Source organism: Mycetomoellerius zeteki, unplaced genomic scaffold (assembly GCF_001594055.1).
Source record: "Mycetomoellerius zeteki isolate Tzet28-1 unplaced genomic scaffold, Tzet1.0 scaffold149, whole genome shotgun sequence".
NCBI lineage: Eukaryota > Metazoa > Arthropoda > Insecta > Hymenoptera > Formicidae > Mycetomoellerius > Mycetomoellerius zeteki.
The window spans coordinates 412,979-434,659 of NW_017256436.1; the positions used below are offsets into that span (position 1 = coordinate 412,979).

The 21,681-nt window shown below is 34.2% G+C and overlaps 1 protein-coding gene across 3 annotated transcripts; it reads right to left on the reverse strand.

The window, feature by feature from the left end:
- Positions 1 to 943: 943 nt before the first annotated feature.
- Positions 944 to 21,282, reverse strand: Oatp26F (Organic anion transporting polypeptide 26F). Of its 3 annotated transcripts, XM_018444351.1 has the most exons (13): positions 21,072 to 21,282; positions 18,880 to 18,935; positions 9,251 to 9,470; positions 7,510 to 7,678; positions 6,932 to 7,070; positions 6,407 to 6,584; positions 6,225 to 6,327; positions 3,709 to 3,830; positions 3,312 to 3,575; positions 2,880 to 3,081; positions 2,618 to 2,768; positions 2,156 to 2,538; positions 944 to 2,067 (listed from the first exon to the last, which is right to left on the reverse strand). In XM_018444351.1, exons 2-13 carry the CDS (start codon positions 18,925 to 18,927, stop codon positions 1,881 to 1,883), a joined length of 2,166 nt encoding a protein of 721 aa, XP_018299853.1. In that variant the 5' UTR covers positions 18,928 to 18,935; positions 21,072 to 21,282; the 3' UTR covers positions 944 to 1,880. The 3 variants fall into 3 exon arrangements, with proteins under 3 accessions (XP_018299853.1, XP_018299855.1, XP_018299854.1); XM_018444353.1 differs by lacking the exons at positions 18,880 to 18,935; positions 21,072 to 21,282 and adding an exon at positions 13,390 to 13,439; XM_018444352.1 differs by lacking the exons at positions 18,880 to 18,935; positions 21,072 to 21,282 and adding an exon at positions 9,891 to 10,917.
- Positions 21,283 to 21,681: the final 399 nt, after the last annotated feature.

Sequence of the window (21,681 nt, forward strand, 5' to 3'; positions counted from 1 at the left end):
TCTCTCTCCTTCCATCTTCTACTTCCCTCTCTTTAACTTTTCTTGATAATATACCTGGCACACTTAAGTTGCGTTCCACTTGCCGCTCGTAACGCTCTTGGAATCATTTCATTTTTATTGTTTATCAAATATTAAATAAGGGCAAATTGCTCAGGAGCATTGCGAATTTTTTACACTAACTTCTGCTTCTAAAAAATATAGAATCTATTACAAAATGTTTTTATACACCTTTTTAATATATATTTTTTAATATATATAGTAAATATGTAAAAATATTAAAAATATCAAACATTAAAAAATAGTGGACTCATATAAAATGTTATAAATGTATATGCATAAAGACTCCATAAATACATGAACATACATATTAATGGCCGTTTTCCAGCAAGGACAATATAACACAATGAATCATTACATTCTTATTGTTTGCCAAAGTGAAATAATAAAAGATACAACATTAAAACACATTTTAAACATTGTATCATTTATTATTTCAACAATATTTATTTAGATATAATTTTTTCAAGAAAGTGTTTTTCTTTACTTTCTTAATGTGCATTTATGAATTTATAAAAGATGCACTCCTATTGATAATACATTTTTCATTTCATTAAAATAACATATCACGATTAAAACAGTTTTCTAAAGAGCTCCAGATATAGTTAACAACTTTATCAGCAATCATTAACTGCGTAAAAGTATTGAGCGACATCTGTTAAAATTGTTTCCTGGTTTATCAATTGTTAATATCTATTTATTTTATTTCTAATAGAGCGCAGAAAAAATTAATAATTTCTAAAATATACAATTTTAATATAAGTACATCAATAATATTTTAGGACAAATTTACACACACAAGATTTGCTTATAAAAATACTACAGAAAGAAAAAATGGAAAATCTCATATTGAGAGAGACAAAGATTTGTAATATATCTGAGCTTTTTATTGATGACATGTATAAATATGTGCTCTAGGCATACTGGCGTTTTCCGTTTAATAAAAATAATTATAGCGAAAAACGGCGCAGAAAGTGTAATATCAAATCGATAATATAGTATACGACAACCACCAAGGCTGATACATGGCAAAACCATCGTCAAAATTTATGTAAGTCACATTTTGGGTATAAAGAACTATCGATATTTATCATTATAGGGAATACAGTTAATTAATCTTTAATTGACAGTCAGCGAATGTAGAATTATAAAAGTTTATATTAGGGGAAATTGGATCAAGTTGCGCAAATGGGATATTTGGCCCGTGCTTACAGATTTATCGCATTAAGATTCGATTACACTAACGTTACTTTAATTTTAAGCGAGGCTTAAACTCTCTATTTTTCTGTCTCTCTATGTTTTAAAAAAAGAAAGAGAGATTTTTAAGCTTCGCTTAAAGTCAAAGTTGGTGCAATCGGGCCCAAGACTTATCATGTCATTATAAGTCCATTATATTTATAAAGAAAATGTAGAATATGCTTAATTTGCATATTATAGGCTCTTTGGCACAACTATCTGGATATGTTTTTACATCCCCTGATTGATTTCCGAATCTATAGCTTTTCAAGCTACATTCGGTTGTAGGGCTATCAAAAAGTTATCTTTCTAACGTGCAAAAAGGAGTTTTATGACAACTTTTGTTCACATTGTATATTGACATATACGCATTTATCTTATCTTGGTATCTGTTTATGTGTTTGCGACGATATTCTCATTTAACGTGAATTATCCTGTTTCTCAGAGTTTTGTGGATCTCACCGTAAAAGAGAAATGTTGGGACATTTATTTAACCGTATATAATCCACGGGTATTTCTACCGTTTCTATAAAATAATCGTTCTAAAAGAATAACTTTCTAAAAAAGAATAATAAAATAATCCGAGATTACGCTATCGTAGCCGGTACTATTTCAACTTCTTGAGACGTGTCACTTAACATTAAAGCAGCCGTCGTTTGCTGCCGAGAATTTTGATCGATGCCTCTCGTGCTCGGTGGAACATACGTCCACCATGCCAGAAAGAAGAAAAGAAGCGAAGCCGCTTTTCCGATGAATGCCAGCGCTAGCATATACCTATGAAAAACATGTTTGTAACAAATTCATTTGAAACTTGTGAGAACTAATCTGCCAATCATGTTAAGGAACCGTGTAAATTGCCAACCTGCTCATGTAGTAATTGTCGTATACGAGGCACGCTCCTCTGTCGTCGCACGTTTCGTTCCACAAGATACACGTATCATCTATAAGGGCGCCGAATACCATTGGTGCCGGTATAGTTCCTAAAATCCGAACTTTGATCCACTGTATCCCTAAAGCGAATGATCGTTGATCGTCGCGCACGACTCTCAGGGTGGACGAGAGCGCTGGCATTGTGCACAGGAATGTCATGAACATATTACAAAATGCCAGGACGATAAACAGCCACAGGTACGAGCATGAACTTCCGCAGGTAGTATTGACAGCCTGGTACTGAACGACATCGCCGGTATCTTCGCTCGTCAAATTCATCGCTGGTGCGTGTATGCAGCTGCAATCCGAGTATATCTAGAAAGACAGTCGCGCATGACATTTATTTGCTGCCTAAAAACGAAACGCTATTCTAGAAATACACCAGGGAATATACTTTGACATTGTTTATCGGTGTTTCCCGATAACATCCGGCGTGACAGGGTGAATAGTATGTGACTCCATCCACGCCGCATATAGGATCAAAGTGCGATCTAGAGCATCCGCAGCCATTGTTGCAGGAGTTTTCAAGAGACAAGGCGATCTTTCTATAACAAAAGTTTCGTTTTTAATAATAAAATAAGTAAATGCAATCGAATGAGCCACTAATGATTTATATTATTTTTCGTTTCTATTATAAATCCATCGATAGTACAAACCTCGTGATATTTTGATAGGGCACAGTCAATCCGGCGAAATCCAAGTTTGGGCAATTTAAAGCGAAACACAGCGTGAAAGCGATGCAGGCGGCTGTAGCCAGTAAACAAAATTTTAAAATGCCAGAGCAGGGCAAATTGAAGCGTTTTATCAGGTAACCACCGAGAAATGTACCGCCACCTCCTGCTGGTACAGTCACCAATCCTAAAAATAAGAAAACATTATTTTGTAATATAAACCATAGTGGCAATTAATTAATATGTCATCAATTGACATTTGTTAAACTTTTCTTTGCGATTCTTTGTGGTTTGCATATATTAAATTCTTTTATATTAAATCATTTTCGAAGCTTTGTGAAAATGATTTTATACAATGGTGCGTATCGAAATTCATGCTATATTATGATAGATTAATTGAATTGTGACATTATTCACCCATCAGCAACGCGGCCGAACTGGCACTGACGCTGAATTGATTTTCAATCAGTTTCGGTAGGAAAGCAGCAAATCCAGCGATGAGCAACCCTTCACTGGCACCTGCCAAGTTCAGCATAAAAAATGCCGGATTTCCAAGTAATTCGGTCATTGCACGTGGCAGCTCTCGTATCTTGGAAAACGCTTCCCCCGTTGCCGCGGTAGAAGATCGAGTCGATTTCTCGTGCGCTTCTGACACCCTATCCTTGGCTAATTCCTCCGATCCTATTTAAACCATCCGTCTTTTTAGAATTTAGTTGTCATTACTGAATATTCATTACTGAACATTCATTTAATATATAATATATCTTCAAATTTATTTAATTTATTTTATCTAAAAGTGTAGAAGAGATCGTACCGGGTAAAACTGCCGGAAATGCCAAAACCGGTATTGCGATGACGAAGCATATGACAGCCGCTGCCAAAAAACCGATCCACCATGCACCAACCCAGACATTACTATCAGAAGTTAACCCAATCCTAAAATTCAATGGTTTTAGGATGCAATAGATTCGGTAAAACATATTGGCAAGTCTTGCCTTTGGAAATATATTTAGAATTTATTCCATATCGATCTCTGGATTCTATTTCAAATTTCCCTTTAATAGATGTAAGTTGAAACGAAACTGGAACACCGATTAATTTCTTTCATTTTTATCTCGGTTGAATGAATCGACGTAAAAAAAAAAAATATCTGAGACCGATTTTTCTCCGTCGGAAAAAGATGTAATCTAAAAGATTATTCCGAGCGCGTTTGTAAAGTACTTACATATTCTCATTTAACTTTTTGTCTAATTTGGCAATCCTAATTTCGGGCAATTAGAAATTCTCGATTGACAAAGTTTCACGTAACTTCTTTGATTAATCGCCAGTATGAGATGCAGCGAACGTTCCTTTTGCGTGGCTTCGACATTAATGACGCGGTCATTTAACTGAATAAAAGTAATTTTGTTGAAATTTAACGTATAAAGAAAATGTAATGTATAATTGTCGATTAATAAGAAAATATAATAAAAGAGGACTATCTTTTTAACAAATGGAAAAGGATTTCTTCATTGGGTATACTATAGTTTCTAGAATGACATACTTTATATAATTAAAACGAATCATATTATCCTTATAAATATTAATAACATATAGGATTGCTGTTAAATATTTTAATAAATATTAATTGCAAATATTTATTGAGCATTTCACTTGATCCAGTAAAATTATGGAAATTATTGATACAATCCTAATTTTCTAAAAGGTAATAAATACGATAAATACGATAGAGAATGGGATGTCTGATACGGCAGAATCAGTATTTGATCCAAGAAAAGGAATAATTTGTATAACGGTCAGAAACACTTACTAAAGAAACGACACGCGAGCGAAGCTATAATGTAACTTATCGCAGGAAGGAACTTGAAAGTGAAAAAGCGGAAAAGTGCACGTAGGGAAGTCATTCGTTTCAACCGACTCGAGGCCAGCTACATCTGCTGCTGCTGCTGCCGCTGCTGCATCTCCGGCGAAACTTTTCATTTACCTGTGAAATTAAACGCATGCACGAACCACTCTCACGTGCAGCGATAGGAGAGCCGTTACTATTACACGAATTATTTCACCTTATCACATTTATCTTTTTTCTTGAAGAATCTTGTTTCTCTTAAAAGAGAAAGGATGTAATTGCAACCGCAACAATGAGACTATAGAGACGCATCGCGATTTATTTGCTCATTCCTATTTCATGTATATAAGATTTTTAGATATATATGCATGTGAGTACGAAAAAAATATGTCAAAAAAAATTTCCTCGACTAACGATTAATTTGATTCTCACGCGGTACAGAATGACTCAACGGTCGATGAAGGGGCGCGTAGTTGGGGGAGGGTCCACGGGGAGGCGAGTAGACAAATGGAACTTGATTGTGTCCTAAGTGCTGGGGGGATGAGCCAACAATTTTGAAGGGTAATATCGGCGTGTCACATCGTCAAACACTGGTTCGCCACTTGACATTTTCCCTACGGGATATACTGTATATCAGTAGAGTTACACGCACTATTAATCTCGGCCCATTATACGCTCTAATGATCCTGAAGAATATTTTTAACGGCAACGATGCATTAAAGGAGCAATGTGTCTCTTTGTGTTTTCATACCTCTTGGCTAAATACATAATCTTTTTTTTTTTTTTTTTTTTTTTTGGAAAGAGGAAATATCGAATATGTGACACTATACCAAACCGCTATCATCGTTTTGATAATTATTCTCGAAAATTAGCTAAACGGATCAGAGCGTTCGATTGCACGCTCACATTGGCACTATTTAATCAACGCTTTATGTATTATTGGGAGATCATTTTACTATCAATATCGAATTTCGTACAAACGACCAATATACACACATCATCCGAATACTAGTGGCGAAATGACGAATATGCACATTTGCATACCGTCAGATCGGCGAGTTATTCCGTTCGAAACCGCGCGTTGGCACGCGCGTTTTCGTGTCCGTATACACGCACGATACGTGTGCTCGTGTATATTCCGTCGGAGAGATAGACGCGAACGACCGATAAATCCTCGCGAGAATTTAATAAAGTTGCCGCTGACGCGCGACTAAACGTTCCCGCATGTTATCAGGAAAAAAAAAGTGGAAAATGCGTTTAGCCTGACAACAGGAAGAGACGAATTCCGATGCCACGACCGCTACACGTTTCTCCCTGTCTTCGTTCGATGCACACCATACTATGCATTACAAATAAAATATCCATCACTCTTATTTCATTGTCTTCCCGCGGAAATAAAGATGTCTGATTTATTTTTAAAAAATAACAGGAAACAGCCGCGCACGTTTGGAAAAATCGATCTATTTAAATATTTAAATACTTACGTTGAGGAATCCACTGTGAGAAAGTCCGTGTAAATTTTCAGCAGTTCGCCACCAACAACGTAGCCTAGCGCGGGTCCTATTATAGCCATAGTATAATAAACACCTAACACACAATACATTTTGTTTTAGTAATATCGATTGAGAAAAAATTGATATACTTGTGCTGCTTATACCCGTCTTACCTAGATATACCGAAGACATCTTCTTCGAAACATTTTCGTCTAAATATGTAACCCCGAGCGTATAAAAGGGTGCCGCACCGGCGCCATGTAACAGCTGAGCTACCAGAAATATGGTTAAGTACACGCCACTGTAAGGCTCTAGGTCCGCTTGAACGGTAGATTGATCCGTGCAGGATATCTGAGTGGCCGAAATAATGATAAATCTGGCGTCGCCGGTTCACTAGGCAAACTACGTAAATAGAAGTGGGAAATCGAGAAAAGCACGGTATTACAAACAAGTTTCGATTAGTCACGCACGCATTGAATTACGCATTGTGTTTATTATCGATTGTGATGTAAATTTCGCTTAGGAGTCTAATGAGAGAATTTAACGTGTGTACGATGCAATATAACCGTGTTGTTATTAGGTGTTACGGAGCAAGCCACCGTTTCGATTAAACTTGTCACGTTGTGATAAAGTAAATCGGATATGTAAATGAAGAATTTTAATTACATATTCAATAATAATTTAATTTGCTAGCTTACCGAATGGCTCGATATATTAGTGACACTTTGGCATATGTTGTCTGTTTGCTGACCTCCTCTATACGGTCCGGCAAGATAATGCGGAGATGCAAACAGCAGGCTACCTATACCTAAGACTAGAACCCCTATGCCGATATACCTACGACATTCCAGAACATCTGATTGAAATAGGATTAATTTAAACACTGCAAAATAATTTAATTCTAGAATGTTATACTTTCAAGGGTGAATCGAATAAGAGTGAGGAGGACCATCGCTCAGAGCGTATTGTTTGGCAAGTGCTAGCTTATCATTATTTTTTTAATTGGATAAAATAATTATTGAGGAACTACCGTCATCGAACTCGATATTTCTACCCGACGAGATTTAAGATCTCCAGAAAGGTTATCGATTGTCGATTACAAGGGTGAGGGTTCCGAGACGTTGCCGTAGCAAAGAAACGCGACGGGGATTAACGTCGACAGTGTCGGACGAACTGGCGTTAAGATTAATATTTATGAGAGTCGTCGTATAGAACCGATATTGGTATTAATATTAATGTGTAAGGTAATGGCGCGACGCGGTATACACGTGCGTACCTTGGTTTCGACGCTTTCGTACGACCGCCAAGATAGCTTACTGGTATGAGAAGAAGGAAGCTAGCTATATCGTATCCACCCGCTATCAAGCCGGTCTCCGACGATTTTAATCCAAATCTCCTCTCTATCGTCGTTATGACGACATTTACAAAACCATTCACGACCATTCCTGGAACAATGAAGATACTTGTGTATATTATGTATATGTATGATGCGTAACCAGTACCACGAAAGCTCTACCTGTAGCCAACCTGAGCCAACTTTACGATTGCTACTCGAAACCGGTAGTTTGTTTCAAATCAAAAATTAAAGGATAATTTTGCGATCATTAAAAAATTTTAATCACAAATTATTACAAACGATTTTTTAATAAGCATAGTGAAATTTGTTCTGTGATATACATATATTTGCACACGAAAAAAAAATTAATTGAGTGGTACAGTAAACCTAACTTACTGCGCGAATTCAATATCTATAACTAAGAAGATTTGATGGTTTTGTTTAACAAATCGCTAATGCTATTCAGCTGTCAACTTTGCTACTTTAACATAGAAAACTGTCTGTATATTACGACTGTAGATTTGCTGAATCAGTGAAATTTTCAACTGTTTTTTTTCCGTGGCCCACTGTTAAGAATTTAATGATATTACAATGTACACACATAAACGTTGGTCTTTTTAACTTCCATTAAACACAGAGTAAATGGCTCCCTTAGGATGCATCTAATAGACGTATTTTAATCCTAAAGGATCACTTCTGGCGAGAGAAAATCACGTATATATTTCAATGAAATATATTTTAATATTTTACCAAAAATGTAATGTATTTTATCAAAAATAATTTCTCGATTAGTAAGTTTACATGTTTTTCAACGATTGATGAATTTTTTAAAAGTCTCATCTTTCTGTTATCAATGCATTATTCCTTCCGATGTATTAAGCTATTCTTGTTAACGCGAACTATAGATATTAATCGAATAATTTTCTCGTTATCGTCAATCATCACCCCTTCGTACTTATTTTCACGTGGACGCATCAAAATTGCGAATAACGTATGGCTATTAGCGTTGCCTATGCAATAACATCTTATCGCATCAAACGTTATCAAGGAATCATGCTTACAAAGATGCGACTCGTTCGCTCTTTTTTTTATAATAAGAGTTTGCGAAGCGGTGAAAAAGTGAGTATGAAAATATTCACGTCCCTGACACTCGCGTCTAATCTCGGAGAGAAAGTTAACGCTTTACGCACTAACGCTAACTGACAAACTCGAAAGGAGGAACTGAGAAATATTAGATTAGTGCAAAAGCTGTCTCATATCTATTAAACGAAGTTTAAAAAGAATTTCAGTAAAAAAAATATAGCGAAATTGCCACTAGCAATACTGGTTTCAACGCACTATTTTCCAATAAAAAATATTTTTATTTATTCAGAAACTTTTTAAATTATTTTTTAAACAACCTATATTACTTTTAATAAAAAAATCTTTTAATAAAAAATATTTAAAAGCCTTTTCAATTATTTTTAAAAAAGCTCTGAAATTTTCAATTTAATAAATTTAACGGAAAAATTACTAATTTTTTGCACTAATCTAATATATCAACTGACTAGCGTTTTTATAGCATTGTTATTGAAAATTTCGTTTTTAGACGGCGTTAATAAGTTTATTGACAATTTTTTGCGGCGAAGCTCTATGACGCGCCGAGTGAATTACCATACGAAAAGTTATCAAAACTACGTACCTTGCATCGCCCCGGCCCAACACAGCCAGAAAAGCGCCCATTTCGCAGTGCGAAATTTCTGCAAATAAATTGGCCTGAACCAGAACCAACCGCATTTCAGATTGTCCGCGGTTCTATCCGTCTCCTTCGGAATTTCCGGCTTTATTTCCGGTTTTCTCGGGCCATCCCCAAACTGTTCCGGGAAGCTAGACAGGGTCTCGTGCATGTCCGGCACTCCCGACTGTAAATTACATCAGCAAAGATTTATCTCTATCACTTCGGATATAAATAATACATATTGCATATTGCACTTCGTTTCCAATATACGCCAGCGTTCTCGCCAGCCTTATAAGATACGATATGCAAAATAAATGACAAAGTGGTAGAACGATAAATTCAGCGAACTCATGCGGCGTGGGCAAAACGACATGATTGTCTCTAACAATAAATAGAAGAGAGAATATGCTACAATCTCTGTGACCTATGGTCTCGAGTGATAGCTGTCTACATGCGTTTCATTCCACATGCTGATGGTTACAAACCAAATATTAACCAGACATTTGTGTTTTCTTTCTTTCTTTTTTAGACTCTCCTAGTAAATCGCGACAGACGTATTAAAAAACACAAAATCGATTGCAACATCGTATCAAACGATACTCACGCTGAATGTAAACTTGTCCCTCATAATTGTCGATAATTTCCACGAAGCGTGACAAGAAATTCTACTCAGTTTCCACTCCTTTATCTTAAATCTTTCGATAACAATCGATCTTGAAAATATGATATAAACATTTAGTAATGAAATATTTTACTAATACTTCAATGTTCGTCTCATTAAACAGAGACCATTTCCATTCAATTGGTCAGAGATCACGACTTCCTTTTCGAAAAAGATGTCGGCGCGCTGATAAGAAACACAACTTTCAATTGATAAATTTCACTTCATCAATTAATAGACATTAGACGGTGATTAATTCACCGCGCTGTCTCTAACTTTTCACAGCTGATGAAAAGTTTGTTTCAATGACGAGTATTATTGTCTTCGAAGCACTGTCGTTTGCATTTTCCATCTTGTACCTTTTTTTCCTTTCTCACCTTCTTTCGCTCTTTCTCTCTTTCTTTCTCTTTCTCTCTCTTTCTTTTATTGTTAGTAATTCTTATTTGTAAAGTTTTAATTACAATTTTCTCAACCGGCAAAAACTTGCCGATAGTAAAATATACATCATTCCATCAAACTATATCAAACACGAAGCTCGTACTTCGTCCCGTTGAACTCGTCAATTTCGATTCCGTGTAATCGAAAGCCAATCGAAAATAGCGCACCTTTCCCGATACGATTTTCCACGATCGCGATTCTATCGTTTACGTCACATTTTATCGTTTGCAATATCGCGATCCACGATTTATTTCTCGATTTATTTCTCACCGGTTCTAATTGATACTCCCAGAGTAGACTTTTGTATCGTAAAAAAATGTATTGTAGTGGAGATATTTCGTTACACGTTTCTCTTTATGAAAAATGATCATGAAAATTTTAATAAATCCGTTAACATATGTTTAATTTTACGCACGCGTCTCTCACGTTCGCGGTCATTCTCAGTCGCGTTAAAAAATCGGAGCTAAGGAACACGGAGCGGCTGAGAGCGCGCATCGCACGCGACTGAAGACTGAAGTCCGCACCCACGCTTCAAGCTCGCGCTCGCGCTTCTGCTCTCACAGTTTTCCCCGTTGAGTTTAAATGTAGTATAGGTAACTCCCCCCCTCTCTCTTTCTCTCCCTCTACTTTCCCTCCCTCTCTCTCCCTCTCCTCCCCCCCTCTCATTCTATCTCTCTGCTATCAACCCACCACCTGCTTTTATCACAGACATACCTTTTCTTCTGCTGTTCTCTACTACCCCATATCTCTCTCTCTGTCTCTCTCTTCTTTGCCTTCCCCGTCTACCGTTACCTCCGACTTATACTGTACACACACTCTTCTTCCTACTATTCTCCGATCCGCTATAAACCATCCCTACTAAGCTGTTGCTTCGCCATCAAGACGTACGAGCTACCCGATTCCATTCATCATTTAAATGTGATCAAATTTATTGGCTTTTGTAGAAAATTTATGCGTCTTGCGTAATAACGTAAAGTTCCTTGCGCGAAGCTCGAGCTGACTAATAAGCGCTTGACGTATGATTCACAAGGATTGACATCGCCCGCGCTCGCTTGCGGTGTTTTAACTACTAATTAGTGAACACTCGTTATCAACCTCGACCACAGAGAGATAACATTTGTCTTATAGCATGGTGTTATTATTATCAGTTTTAATTATGACCTTAAATTATAGATAAAATATAATGCTAATACTATTTACATTTTTATCTGCTCGATTTTACTCATCTGCTTATCTGGATTACATCATTATTGAATATACAAGTATTTAAAATTGCTTGTCGAAATCATGAACTTAGATATGTAAGTCGCTATAAATTTAGACTGGATAATTTATAAAGTTTACAAAATCGATTACTATAATGAACTTGGCTGAAAGAATTCTGCACTCGAAATTTATTATTTTACATTTTTTAAAGACAAGTATCGATCTTACAAAATACATCTTAGCTAAAAATTTGAATTTTGATTCTTTGCCAACGATATCAATGTTTACTACGAAACTCGATCTATCGCATCCACTATATGTAACTGTTTGAATGTATATTGTAGGAAAGATATAGAACAAGATAAAATGTTTCAAATCTGATAAATAAGTTTGAGATATATCACAGATAAAATATATAATAAAAAAACAAATGTAGTACATTTATTATATGAATTATATGGCATATATAATTCACAAATGCAGAAAAAAATGAAAAAGAATGAACGAGACAACGATAAGGGAAGTTTCAATATTCTCATGGAAATGCCGAAATTTCTAGAGTGCTTGGGAGAGTAGACAACTGAGAGACAAGCGTAGGTCAGGTCGGATATATCAAACATCGTGAACGCGCTTGAATTTATGGTAGCAATAACGCCGGTACGTAGAGAGGCGAGAAGATCGAAATAAATCACTATGATAATATCGCCTCTTAAAGAGGCTAGTACAAAATACCGAGCTCGTCGAGCAAGGGGAACATCCTCGCTTATATTCGTATTATAAAAATCGAATTATTCCGCGATCGCGTGCGGCGAAAGTAATCGAAAAAAAAAAAATGGATTGATAAAAATAACAGAACCGAGCGGGTTCGTGTTGATGTCATTTTAAATCAGGAATTATGCGTGCGTAGGAATGGAAAGTATTCGCCCTCGCGGTGGCAAGCTATTTACCGTGTCAAATTAAATATCATGTTCATCTGCCTCGCGGACAGTGATTATTCGCTCGGTGAAGGCGGACGCGCGTCACTGAAAATGAAAAAAAAAGGAAAAAAAAGAAAAGAACCGCATTATGCATAAATACGTGTATACATGTACATACATTCGTGGAATGGCATATTTTATTACACAATGTAAACGACCGAACAGAGTAAACGTAGATTGCGCATGTTGCACGAAGGGTTGAAGAGGGAATGAGGGACAAAATAAATACTCTTACGGGGACCTCGACAGGGACCATCGCGCGGCGCACGTTTCACAATTCACGCGACCGCTTCGACATAAATTTCGTGGATTTAATAAAGATTCATGGCTTCCGCTTGCAGAGTGTACGGCTGCCGTGTATGGGTCCCGCTCGTCGGGAAGACGAGCGAGAGCGGACGTTGTCTCTTACGACGATCGTTTCACCCCATAGGCGTCGAATTTCTTACGAAATTTATGCCAAACGCTCCAAGTGCACTCCTCGTGCCTCAGGTGTTACGAAGAGGCCTTGATCGGAGGAACTATAATGTCACGATTTCTGAGAATTACTCAAAGATAAACGTGTAATTTTGATCGAAAGGAAGGAATATTATATCGGAATAAATTTGTGACGTGCAATTTCCTTTCCGGACAGGATATCCATCGTGACGCCTATGACAATAGACAAACAACGACTTGTGTCAATGCTCGAGGGCGTAGGCGGTGTCGGACGGGCAACACGATGGAAGTCGCGCCAGAAAGCTTTTATTAATTTTATAATTTGTCGTCTAAAATATGCTGTTTATAGTAACAGAGACGTATTGGAGAAGAATAATAGAACCAACTCCAAATCCTGATGTTGAATCTTCGCATGTGAAAGTCCTGTTTCTCTTCGTCGCTTTTGACCGCGCGGAAGTCGCTCGGTGTGTCTGTGCCTCTTGATACGCGCATCGCGATCTTTTTTAATCCTCTTATACGAATGCGAGTCACGGCATAAAACCTATGCTGACTGAAAAATCCACGAATGATTGGTCCGTGGATTCCTTGTGTCGTTCGAGAGGTGACTGACATCAGTCGTGATTCGTATTCGATTCTTTTATCGATGGAACGAAAGTCCTTTATACGCGAGGTAAAATATTTCCTGCTTCGCACGATGGTTATCCATCGACCGGGAGCGGAGAACGGGGGGGGGGAGGGGCAGTAAACCGAGGCGATATCTGCAGCCGTGTATATAATGAAATATACTTTCGTGGCGTCCCCTTTTTGCCGCTCGGTCCTTTCTCGTTCAAAATGAAAACGAGTGTCTCCAAAGAGCTTTGCGCTCGTCGTACCGTCACGTTCGATATTCCGTACTTTTCTTTATGCCGACACACGTTTTCTTCCTCGCGAGGGTTTCTCAACGAGAGAACCGGTAGGCCGTTTTGTGACGCGCGACATAAAGCGCGCCGCTTGCCATTTAGATTTTCTCCTTTTGGTTGGAAATGTTACGTTTCAGTTGAAAACGCGGATATGTCGTAGACAAGTTATATCGCGTGAGAAAATTTTTTATATTTTTCTTGATTATTGACGTAACGTCTGATGTAATCTACATAGTCGTAAAGCGACTAAAAATTTTTCGGGGATAAATCTGTAATTTTATAAATTATGATAATTAATACATACAATCACATATGGTATGCATTTTTGAAGCGACGAGAAGGAAAGTTAGCGGAAAGTGCATCCCTCTGATCAATAGACAACTTTCGTTTATACAGCATGCCCGTGACCGATGTATTCCTAACAACTATATTCAGGAGTAACTCGATTTACGGGAATATGCAAAGTGAATATGCCAAACAGCTTGTTAATGCAAATTAAACGGCACTCAGCCGACAAACAGGCATTTTGTAAAGCAGATGCCAATTATTTAGACGTTTCCTCCCCCATCTACTTTCTCCGATATTGACGCTCGGCGCAACAAATGCGAAGCAAGTATTTCTTTTTCATGCAATTTCAATAATTAAAGAACAGTGTACACTGTGACTGTGCATCTGGTCTCTCTCAAAATTTCTCTCTCTTTCTGAAATTTTAATTTTAAATTATGTATAGGGTCGGACGAGTAGATTTTTGGAATTGTTGTAAAAAAGATGATATATTCTAATTTAGAATATATGGAAACATGTGTTTAAAACATGTTTAAAACATCATGATTAAACATGTCTTCAACATATTTTAAGTATGTTTTTTACCAACTCTGATTTAAGTCCTAAGAAAATGTTTTAAATTGTAAATGAGTAACTTTATGTTTATAATAATTCTTTGCAAATTCTCTTATGAGAATTTTTTATTCGGTATATTTTGATTTTAATTTAATTCCAAAATTTGTTGTATGTTCTTCTTCAATCGAAGAGTATTCTGAATTCTTGAATATCCTGAGATAATTACATTTACAGCAAAAAAGAATATCATCTAGAATTTCTAATTTATAGCAAAAAAGAATATCATTTAGAATTTCTACTGTAGAATTTTTATTGTAAATGTAACTACCTCAAGGATAGTTAAAATAAAAAACTCAAAATATTCTTCGATCGAAGAACATAATACAATACAACAAATTTTAGAATTAAATTAAAATCAAAATATATGGAATAAAAAATTCTTATAAAAACTTGCAAGGAACTATTATAAATATTCACAATTTAAAATATTTTCATAGGACTTAAATCAGAGTTAGTAAAAAACATATTTAAAACATGTTGAAGACATGTTTTATCGATGTTTTAAACATGTTTCAAACACATGTTTCTTTTAATACTATTTAAAACGTGTTCAAAAAGTTAAAAAGATATTTAAAAAGAAAACACAACGTTAAGTTAAAAAAAATTTTACCAACTCTAATTTAAATCTTAATTTAAATTTGTTTTTTCTCTCTCTCTCTCTACAACCTTATTTCAGTAAGCCCAAAAATATCGTCAAATTCCATTCTCAGAGTTTATACATATTTATATGTGTATGTACATATCGCAATAACAAATCTAACTATATTTGTAACATAAGACACTTACAATAAATACTATATAATTATACTTTTTTACATGCATTATACTTTTTTACGTGCGTTTATAATGGATTGTAATGGATAATACCCATGGTATATACCATAGATATAAACATACACGAGTTACTTACGCGGTTTTGTTAAGTAAACGTCCTTTTATTATGTGTATGAATTATTCTACAAAAATTATTAGAAAATTTACTTAAAACAAGAAAAATCATTTTAATATATTTCTTATGCATGGTAAATCGACTAATTATTTAAAATTATAAATTATAGACAACGTGACACACACACACACACACACACACACACACACACACATACATACTTTCTCTCTCTCACTCTCTTCTTTTTCTTTTTCTTTCTCTTTCTTTCTCTTTCTCTTTCCACTTTTTACGATTTTTCATGCTTTTGAACACGGTCCATTAATTGAGACAATGTCGAAGTACGCCGTAACTTCCGCGTTCTGACTCCCCTTTTTCTATCATTATTTTTTTCTTCGACGTTTCATCACGACTGGCGGCGCTACTTCACATAATTGCAGTGCAATCGCTCAGCCCGCTTTTCCGGGCTTAAGTCAGCATAAAACCGTTTCGTTCGTACGAGCGATGTTACCGAAAATAAGGTACTACAATAGGAATGAAAAACGAAACCGAGTGTAAGCTACAGTCTATCCTATTCAAGAGTTTCGTCAGACTTTCTAATGGAAGAAAACCATGGAAAACAGTACTTTGCTACGTTTCAATTACTGTTTTCAAATGTTGCACTAACGTTGCACTATTACGAAAAGACATGTGTAGAAAATTTAACAAATGAATATATGTTTCGTAAATCATCTCGTTTTATAACTGTTTACTTCCGAAATTAACCTTTCAATCGGACAAGTCCGGAGGCATCAATCGCAAAAACCAGAATTGGCTGAAACCAGCAAAAAGTAACTATTCCAAAGTCAATCAATTCATAGGGAAAACAGTTGCGGAAATATCGACGCATATATACGAATGTAGATTAACTAGATATAGAGATAATTTCTCTGCAAAAAACACACTGCGTTCAATATGATTCACAGTAAAGGAAAATCAAAGAATTATATTGCATGTTTTCAGCAAAGGCATTAAAGTTGCAGCTAATATTAAACAGTCAACTTTTCCAATGCTAAGTATTTCATAAAATCACAAAGAGATATATTTAAGCCACAAAATATAATTGCGACAATCTAACTTTCTACAGGTTTCGTAAAAACACGCGTATACGTTATTATATTATCCGTCTGGAGAAAAACGCGACAATATCTCGAACCTACCTACCAATAGCTTCGCCTTACATATACTTATGCAAATTTCCAGAGTATGCAGATGCAAATTTTCACGAACGCAAACACCGTTGGGGCAGGTAAAATGCGCTGGATTACGGTAGTTGTTTATTCTTTCGAGACACCATGCGATAGGATACGGTGGCAAACTCCTGTCTTATCGTCCATAAGATTAAAATGAAGTTCAAGTTTATTAAAGAAAGAAGAGAGTACACGGATCAAGAATAATGACAAGGTTTTTAATGTAATATTGAACAAGAAAGTTTTATTGACTCAGAAGATAATTTTCACATTTCCAGTAAAAATGTTTATGTCGACATAAATGATAAAATGCCTAAAAATTGTGAAAAATTAATACAATTTAATATTTAAAAATTGACGCGCGCGCGCGTTTAAAGATGCATAATTACTTTATAAGTCTTTGATAAAATCTCGTAAATTATTCCATAAAAAAAAAAAAATAATTAGCTACATTTTGAAAGAAGGATTAAGTTTTGGCTATTAAGTTCCCATGAAGTTAACATGAAGAAGAAGTTCCGAGATATACAAATTATATATCATATTAAAGAGCTACTTAAGCGGACTCGAATAGTTTATCTTGAAAAAGCAACGGGAACATGAGAGAAATTATAATTATAGACAATGCTATTTATTGATATCAATCACATTTCATATTTTTATCAATCATTTTTATCGATCATATTTAAAATATAATTTTCTTGCTCGAATATGTAAATACAATGAATATGTAAATACAATGAATAGGAAGATAGAGAGGTCAAATACGAGCTTAAAAAATAAGATGATATAAATATTTATTAAGACATTAAGACTATATCGTAAGAGATCTAAGAATTTTTTATTGAATAAAAAGTATATTTATTCATAAAAAGATCTGACCTGATATACCATCCTTGATTTTATTTACTGATAAAAAGTTGTTGAGTAAGACAACAAAACATCCTAAGAATTAACCAACAAAGGCTTTTATTGTTATTTAATGTTATGTATAACTTCATAAATTATTTAAAGCCACAATTTAAAACCAAACAATTATTACCTATATGTCGAACTCTTCGTCACTTGTCAATTACTTGAAAATCTCCAAATTATACGTATTTAAGTAATAAAATAATACAGTCATTGTTGTTTAATTTCCGACGTCTTAACGTCTTAATTAACAACTTTTTATCAATAAATGTGATAACGTTAGATCGATTGTTATTGATCATGTTTTTTCCACGTTACTGATATTTTCCCAAGATAAACAATACATTACTTGACTCACACTTAAGTAGTCTTTTAATATGCTATATAATTTGCACACCTTGGAACTTCTTCATGTTGACTAGAAAACATTCTAAACTTAATATCCTTCTTTATTTAGAATGTATCACATCGGTGATAAAATATAAATTACAGTATTTCATTTATTTATTTGTACATTACAGTGACGGCGATTTATTACATTTATAGTATTCAGTAGAATGCATGATTATTTTTCTCCAATTTTATATATCTGAAAAATAATTAAAAGTTGAAAGTAACGGGACGAGAATTCAGATGAATTAATCAATTTTATCTTCCCTCCAGGTATCACATGGTTCGAGCATTTAAATTACTCTTATAACAACGCGCGATGCGTTAGAAATTCAATTTTGATTATTATAAGAACTTTGCGTAAAAATTTCCTTATTCATTTACGTGTTCACATGTAAAATATAAAGCAATAGCTAATCATGTTAAAAAAGAGATTAAAATAATTCACACTAATTACTTCATAAATTGTTATATCAAACGTCATTGTATTAAAAAGATATTACAATGTTTATATATATATTATAGCAGCACACTCAGAGAGAGACAGTCAATTTTTATGAGCCATACTGTGCTCATTATTCAGTTTATACTATTAAATTTATTTGAGGTACTGCATGTATATTCATCTTTTAATGAAATTATTATTTATTATTATTAACTTACCGTTGGTGCAATGCCGTCGTTATAGCCTAAATTATCTATTCCTGTCATGTTGCAATCTGTAAAATAATTATAAAAGTTATTAATATATAAATTGAAATAAATTGATATAAATTATTGTATCATTTATTATATGATTTATTATAGTTATTTATGATATTATATTATTTATTCATTGTATTATTAATAAAACAGTTATATATTAAGTAGTAACAATTTACTAAATAGTATATATTATACCATTCATTTCTGAAAATATTCATAGCTGATACAGTGAAATAGCAGTGCTCTGTAAGATATTTTTTTTAATTAAAATAATGTATCATTATAACAAGAAAAATCGATTTAAAAAATGATCAAAAATTTATCACTAATGTACAAAAAAACAAACGTCTTTGTACCTTATTCAAACATTAAACGAGTAGATGTTTTTGAATGTTCCTGTAGTATCTTAGTAAGACGATCATTGATAGATGCATATAATGCGTGATAATGTTCACAACAATCGAAGTAACAGGATAATGGACATCATGTTAAATTATTATGCACCCTGCGCGGAATGTGTCCAGACTTAATCTTTTTATATGAATCGAATTTAAGGTTCGTTTGTAGTAGGTCATCTTGTGGGAAAACATTCAATTCTATTAAATATGTTTTCTCAAAAGTTTAACAGTATGACGACTGCACTCGCAAATGAACCAGTCTTATGTTCACAAACAAGAACTTATGAATATGACCGGTATCTTTGTAGTTGATTTTATTTTTCGGACCATTTTAAGTATGGTCTTAAGATGTCATAAAACCATCACAGAGCCACATTAGCATTTTAAATGATTACTTAAGATGATAACATCACTTAAAATAATTTCTTAAAATAAGAACGGCTATTACATCAGCTGTTTTTCTGCATTTAGTCGGATTGATAAAAATAATCACTTTTTTAGTTTTGAACATACAGTATACTTTCTGGTGACCGTACTGATCATTTAAAATATAAAGAAACAAAGGATAAAAGTTCAAAAATACATGGTCAAGTATTATAGAATAAATATAAACATTCAATCAAAATTATCTTTAAGTGTTTAATATGATTCTTCTAATCTTTCCATTTTTTTCATACGATTTATCGTATTGTGCTACAATGATTACAATCTTTGCAATCAATTTATTTGTTTCAATCATTTTTTGTTCTTTTTAATTTTTATAAACAAAACGTTTTTACTGACTCGTTTAAATGTGATTTCTTTCGTTCTCTATAATCTTCATTCAACAAAATCCATGTATTGCTTTCATATCAAACGAATACAGTTTAGTCTGCAAAATGAAAATTTTTCCACGTCCTCGAAAGATATAAAAATGTTCTATTTATACCATTTCGCAATAAATTATGGATTATTCATAAATGCCAAACTTAATGAATCACAAATCGATTCAATAAAATCAACGAAGGCAGTATGTCGTTACATTTTTCTCGAATTGAAAAGACTGGCAAAAAATGCTATAACGTATTTCTTCTAAATTTATATGATCGAAACTCACGTAGGAGTCGTACTTTATCGTGAATATGTAATAACATTTGTTTCTACCGTAATGGACGTACCGATAGTATAAAAGTTTTTATCATTGTGGATTGTTCAATCGAACAGTCCTTCTGTTTCTTCTTTTTGATTCTCCTAAAATAATATATACACGGGACAAAATATGGGAAAATAACGCGAGAAAAAACAAAGAAGAAAAGTCAGAATTACTGTAAATCGCCATACCGCGGTGATTTTTCGACTCCAGCGACACTAATTATATGAGTCTCGATGGATACTGATGTGCTTCCGTTAATTAATTTGCGTCTGCTGTAGTCTTTCGCATCGCTATATAATTAATTAACGTAACGTTCGTAGGCTTACAAACAAAACGAAGACGAGAAGTAATTATAGCCGCATTCTATTAAACGGTAAATGCGTTTCCTTCTCTTCTTCTGACATTTGACGTGGCGCGCTCAAAAATTATATATGTGTACAAATTTTTATTGTAATCACACAATATGTTGTATATTAATTTTAATAATTTTTTTTTAATAATACATTAACAATTAATGATTTATTTACAATACCGTAATTTTATACACGATGTATTTACAATTAATAACATTTACAATTATAATATGTTTGCTAGCTATTATATAATCTTGTACTACTTACCGTATTAAGAAATATCTAGTCGTGGATTTTGAATTCGATACACTGAAGATAAAGTTTTGTAATCCGTATCGATACGATACAACACATGATTATATAATTCCGTTATGGCAGAATTAACATTCATTACAGCATATTTCTGTCTTTAAAAGGCAAAAAACTCGCGATAACGCATCGCATTTTACCTCGCGTGTACTGATGCAAACGAGTCCACGAGTTCAAGACGACTACTTTGGACGCTTACTAACTAACTGAACTTGATGTAGCCTCAAGTCAGTGACTGGCCTCTGAGAGTGGGGCTTATGTCGTACACGTAGCTACACGCTGGAGTATAACATCAGACTCTTTTAATATTTTCAACATTATACGTATCTTTCATAACACGTGGATTTAGGTTTATGTTTATTATATAAGTATGTCACATAATTATAAATAATTCTTTATAAATAATTCTTTGTAAATATATATAAAGTATTAACTCTTTATATCTATATTATAACATATTTTTATTTGAACAATTTGTACACTTATTTAAATTTCATACATAAGCATAAGCAATTATTATTTTATTACCTCTAATAAATTTTCAAATTTCTGTCTCAACGAATCAATG

Excerpts from the sequence above, each read along its gene's own strand:
- Oatp26F (XM_018444351.1), bottom strand. The coding sequence starts at position 18,927 with ATGACAGGAATAGATAATTTAGGCTATAACGACGGCATTGCACCAACG. Across the intron at positions 6,585-6,931 it reads CTAATATATCGAGCCATTCG|ATATCCTGCACGGATCAATC; the intron begins GTAAGCTAGCAA and ends TCGGCCACTCAG. Across the intron at positions 2,769-2,879 it reads CCCTATCAAAATATCACGAG|AAAGATCGCCTTGTCTCTTG; the intron begins GTTTGTACTATC and ends CTTTTGTTATAG.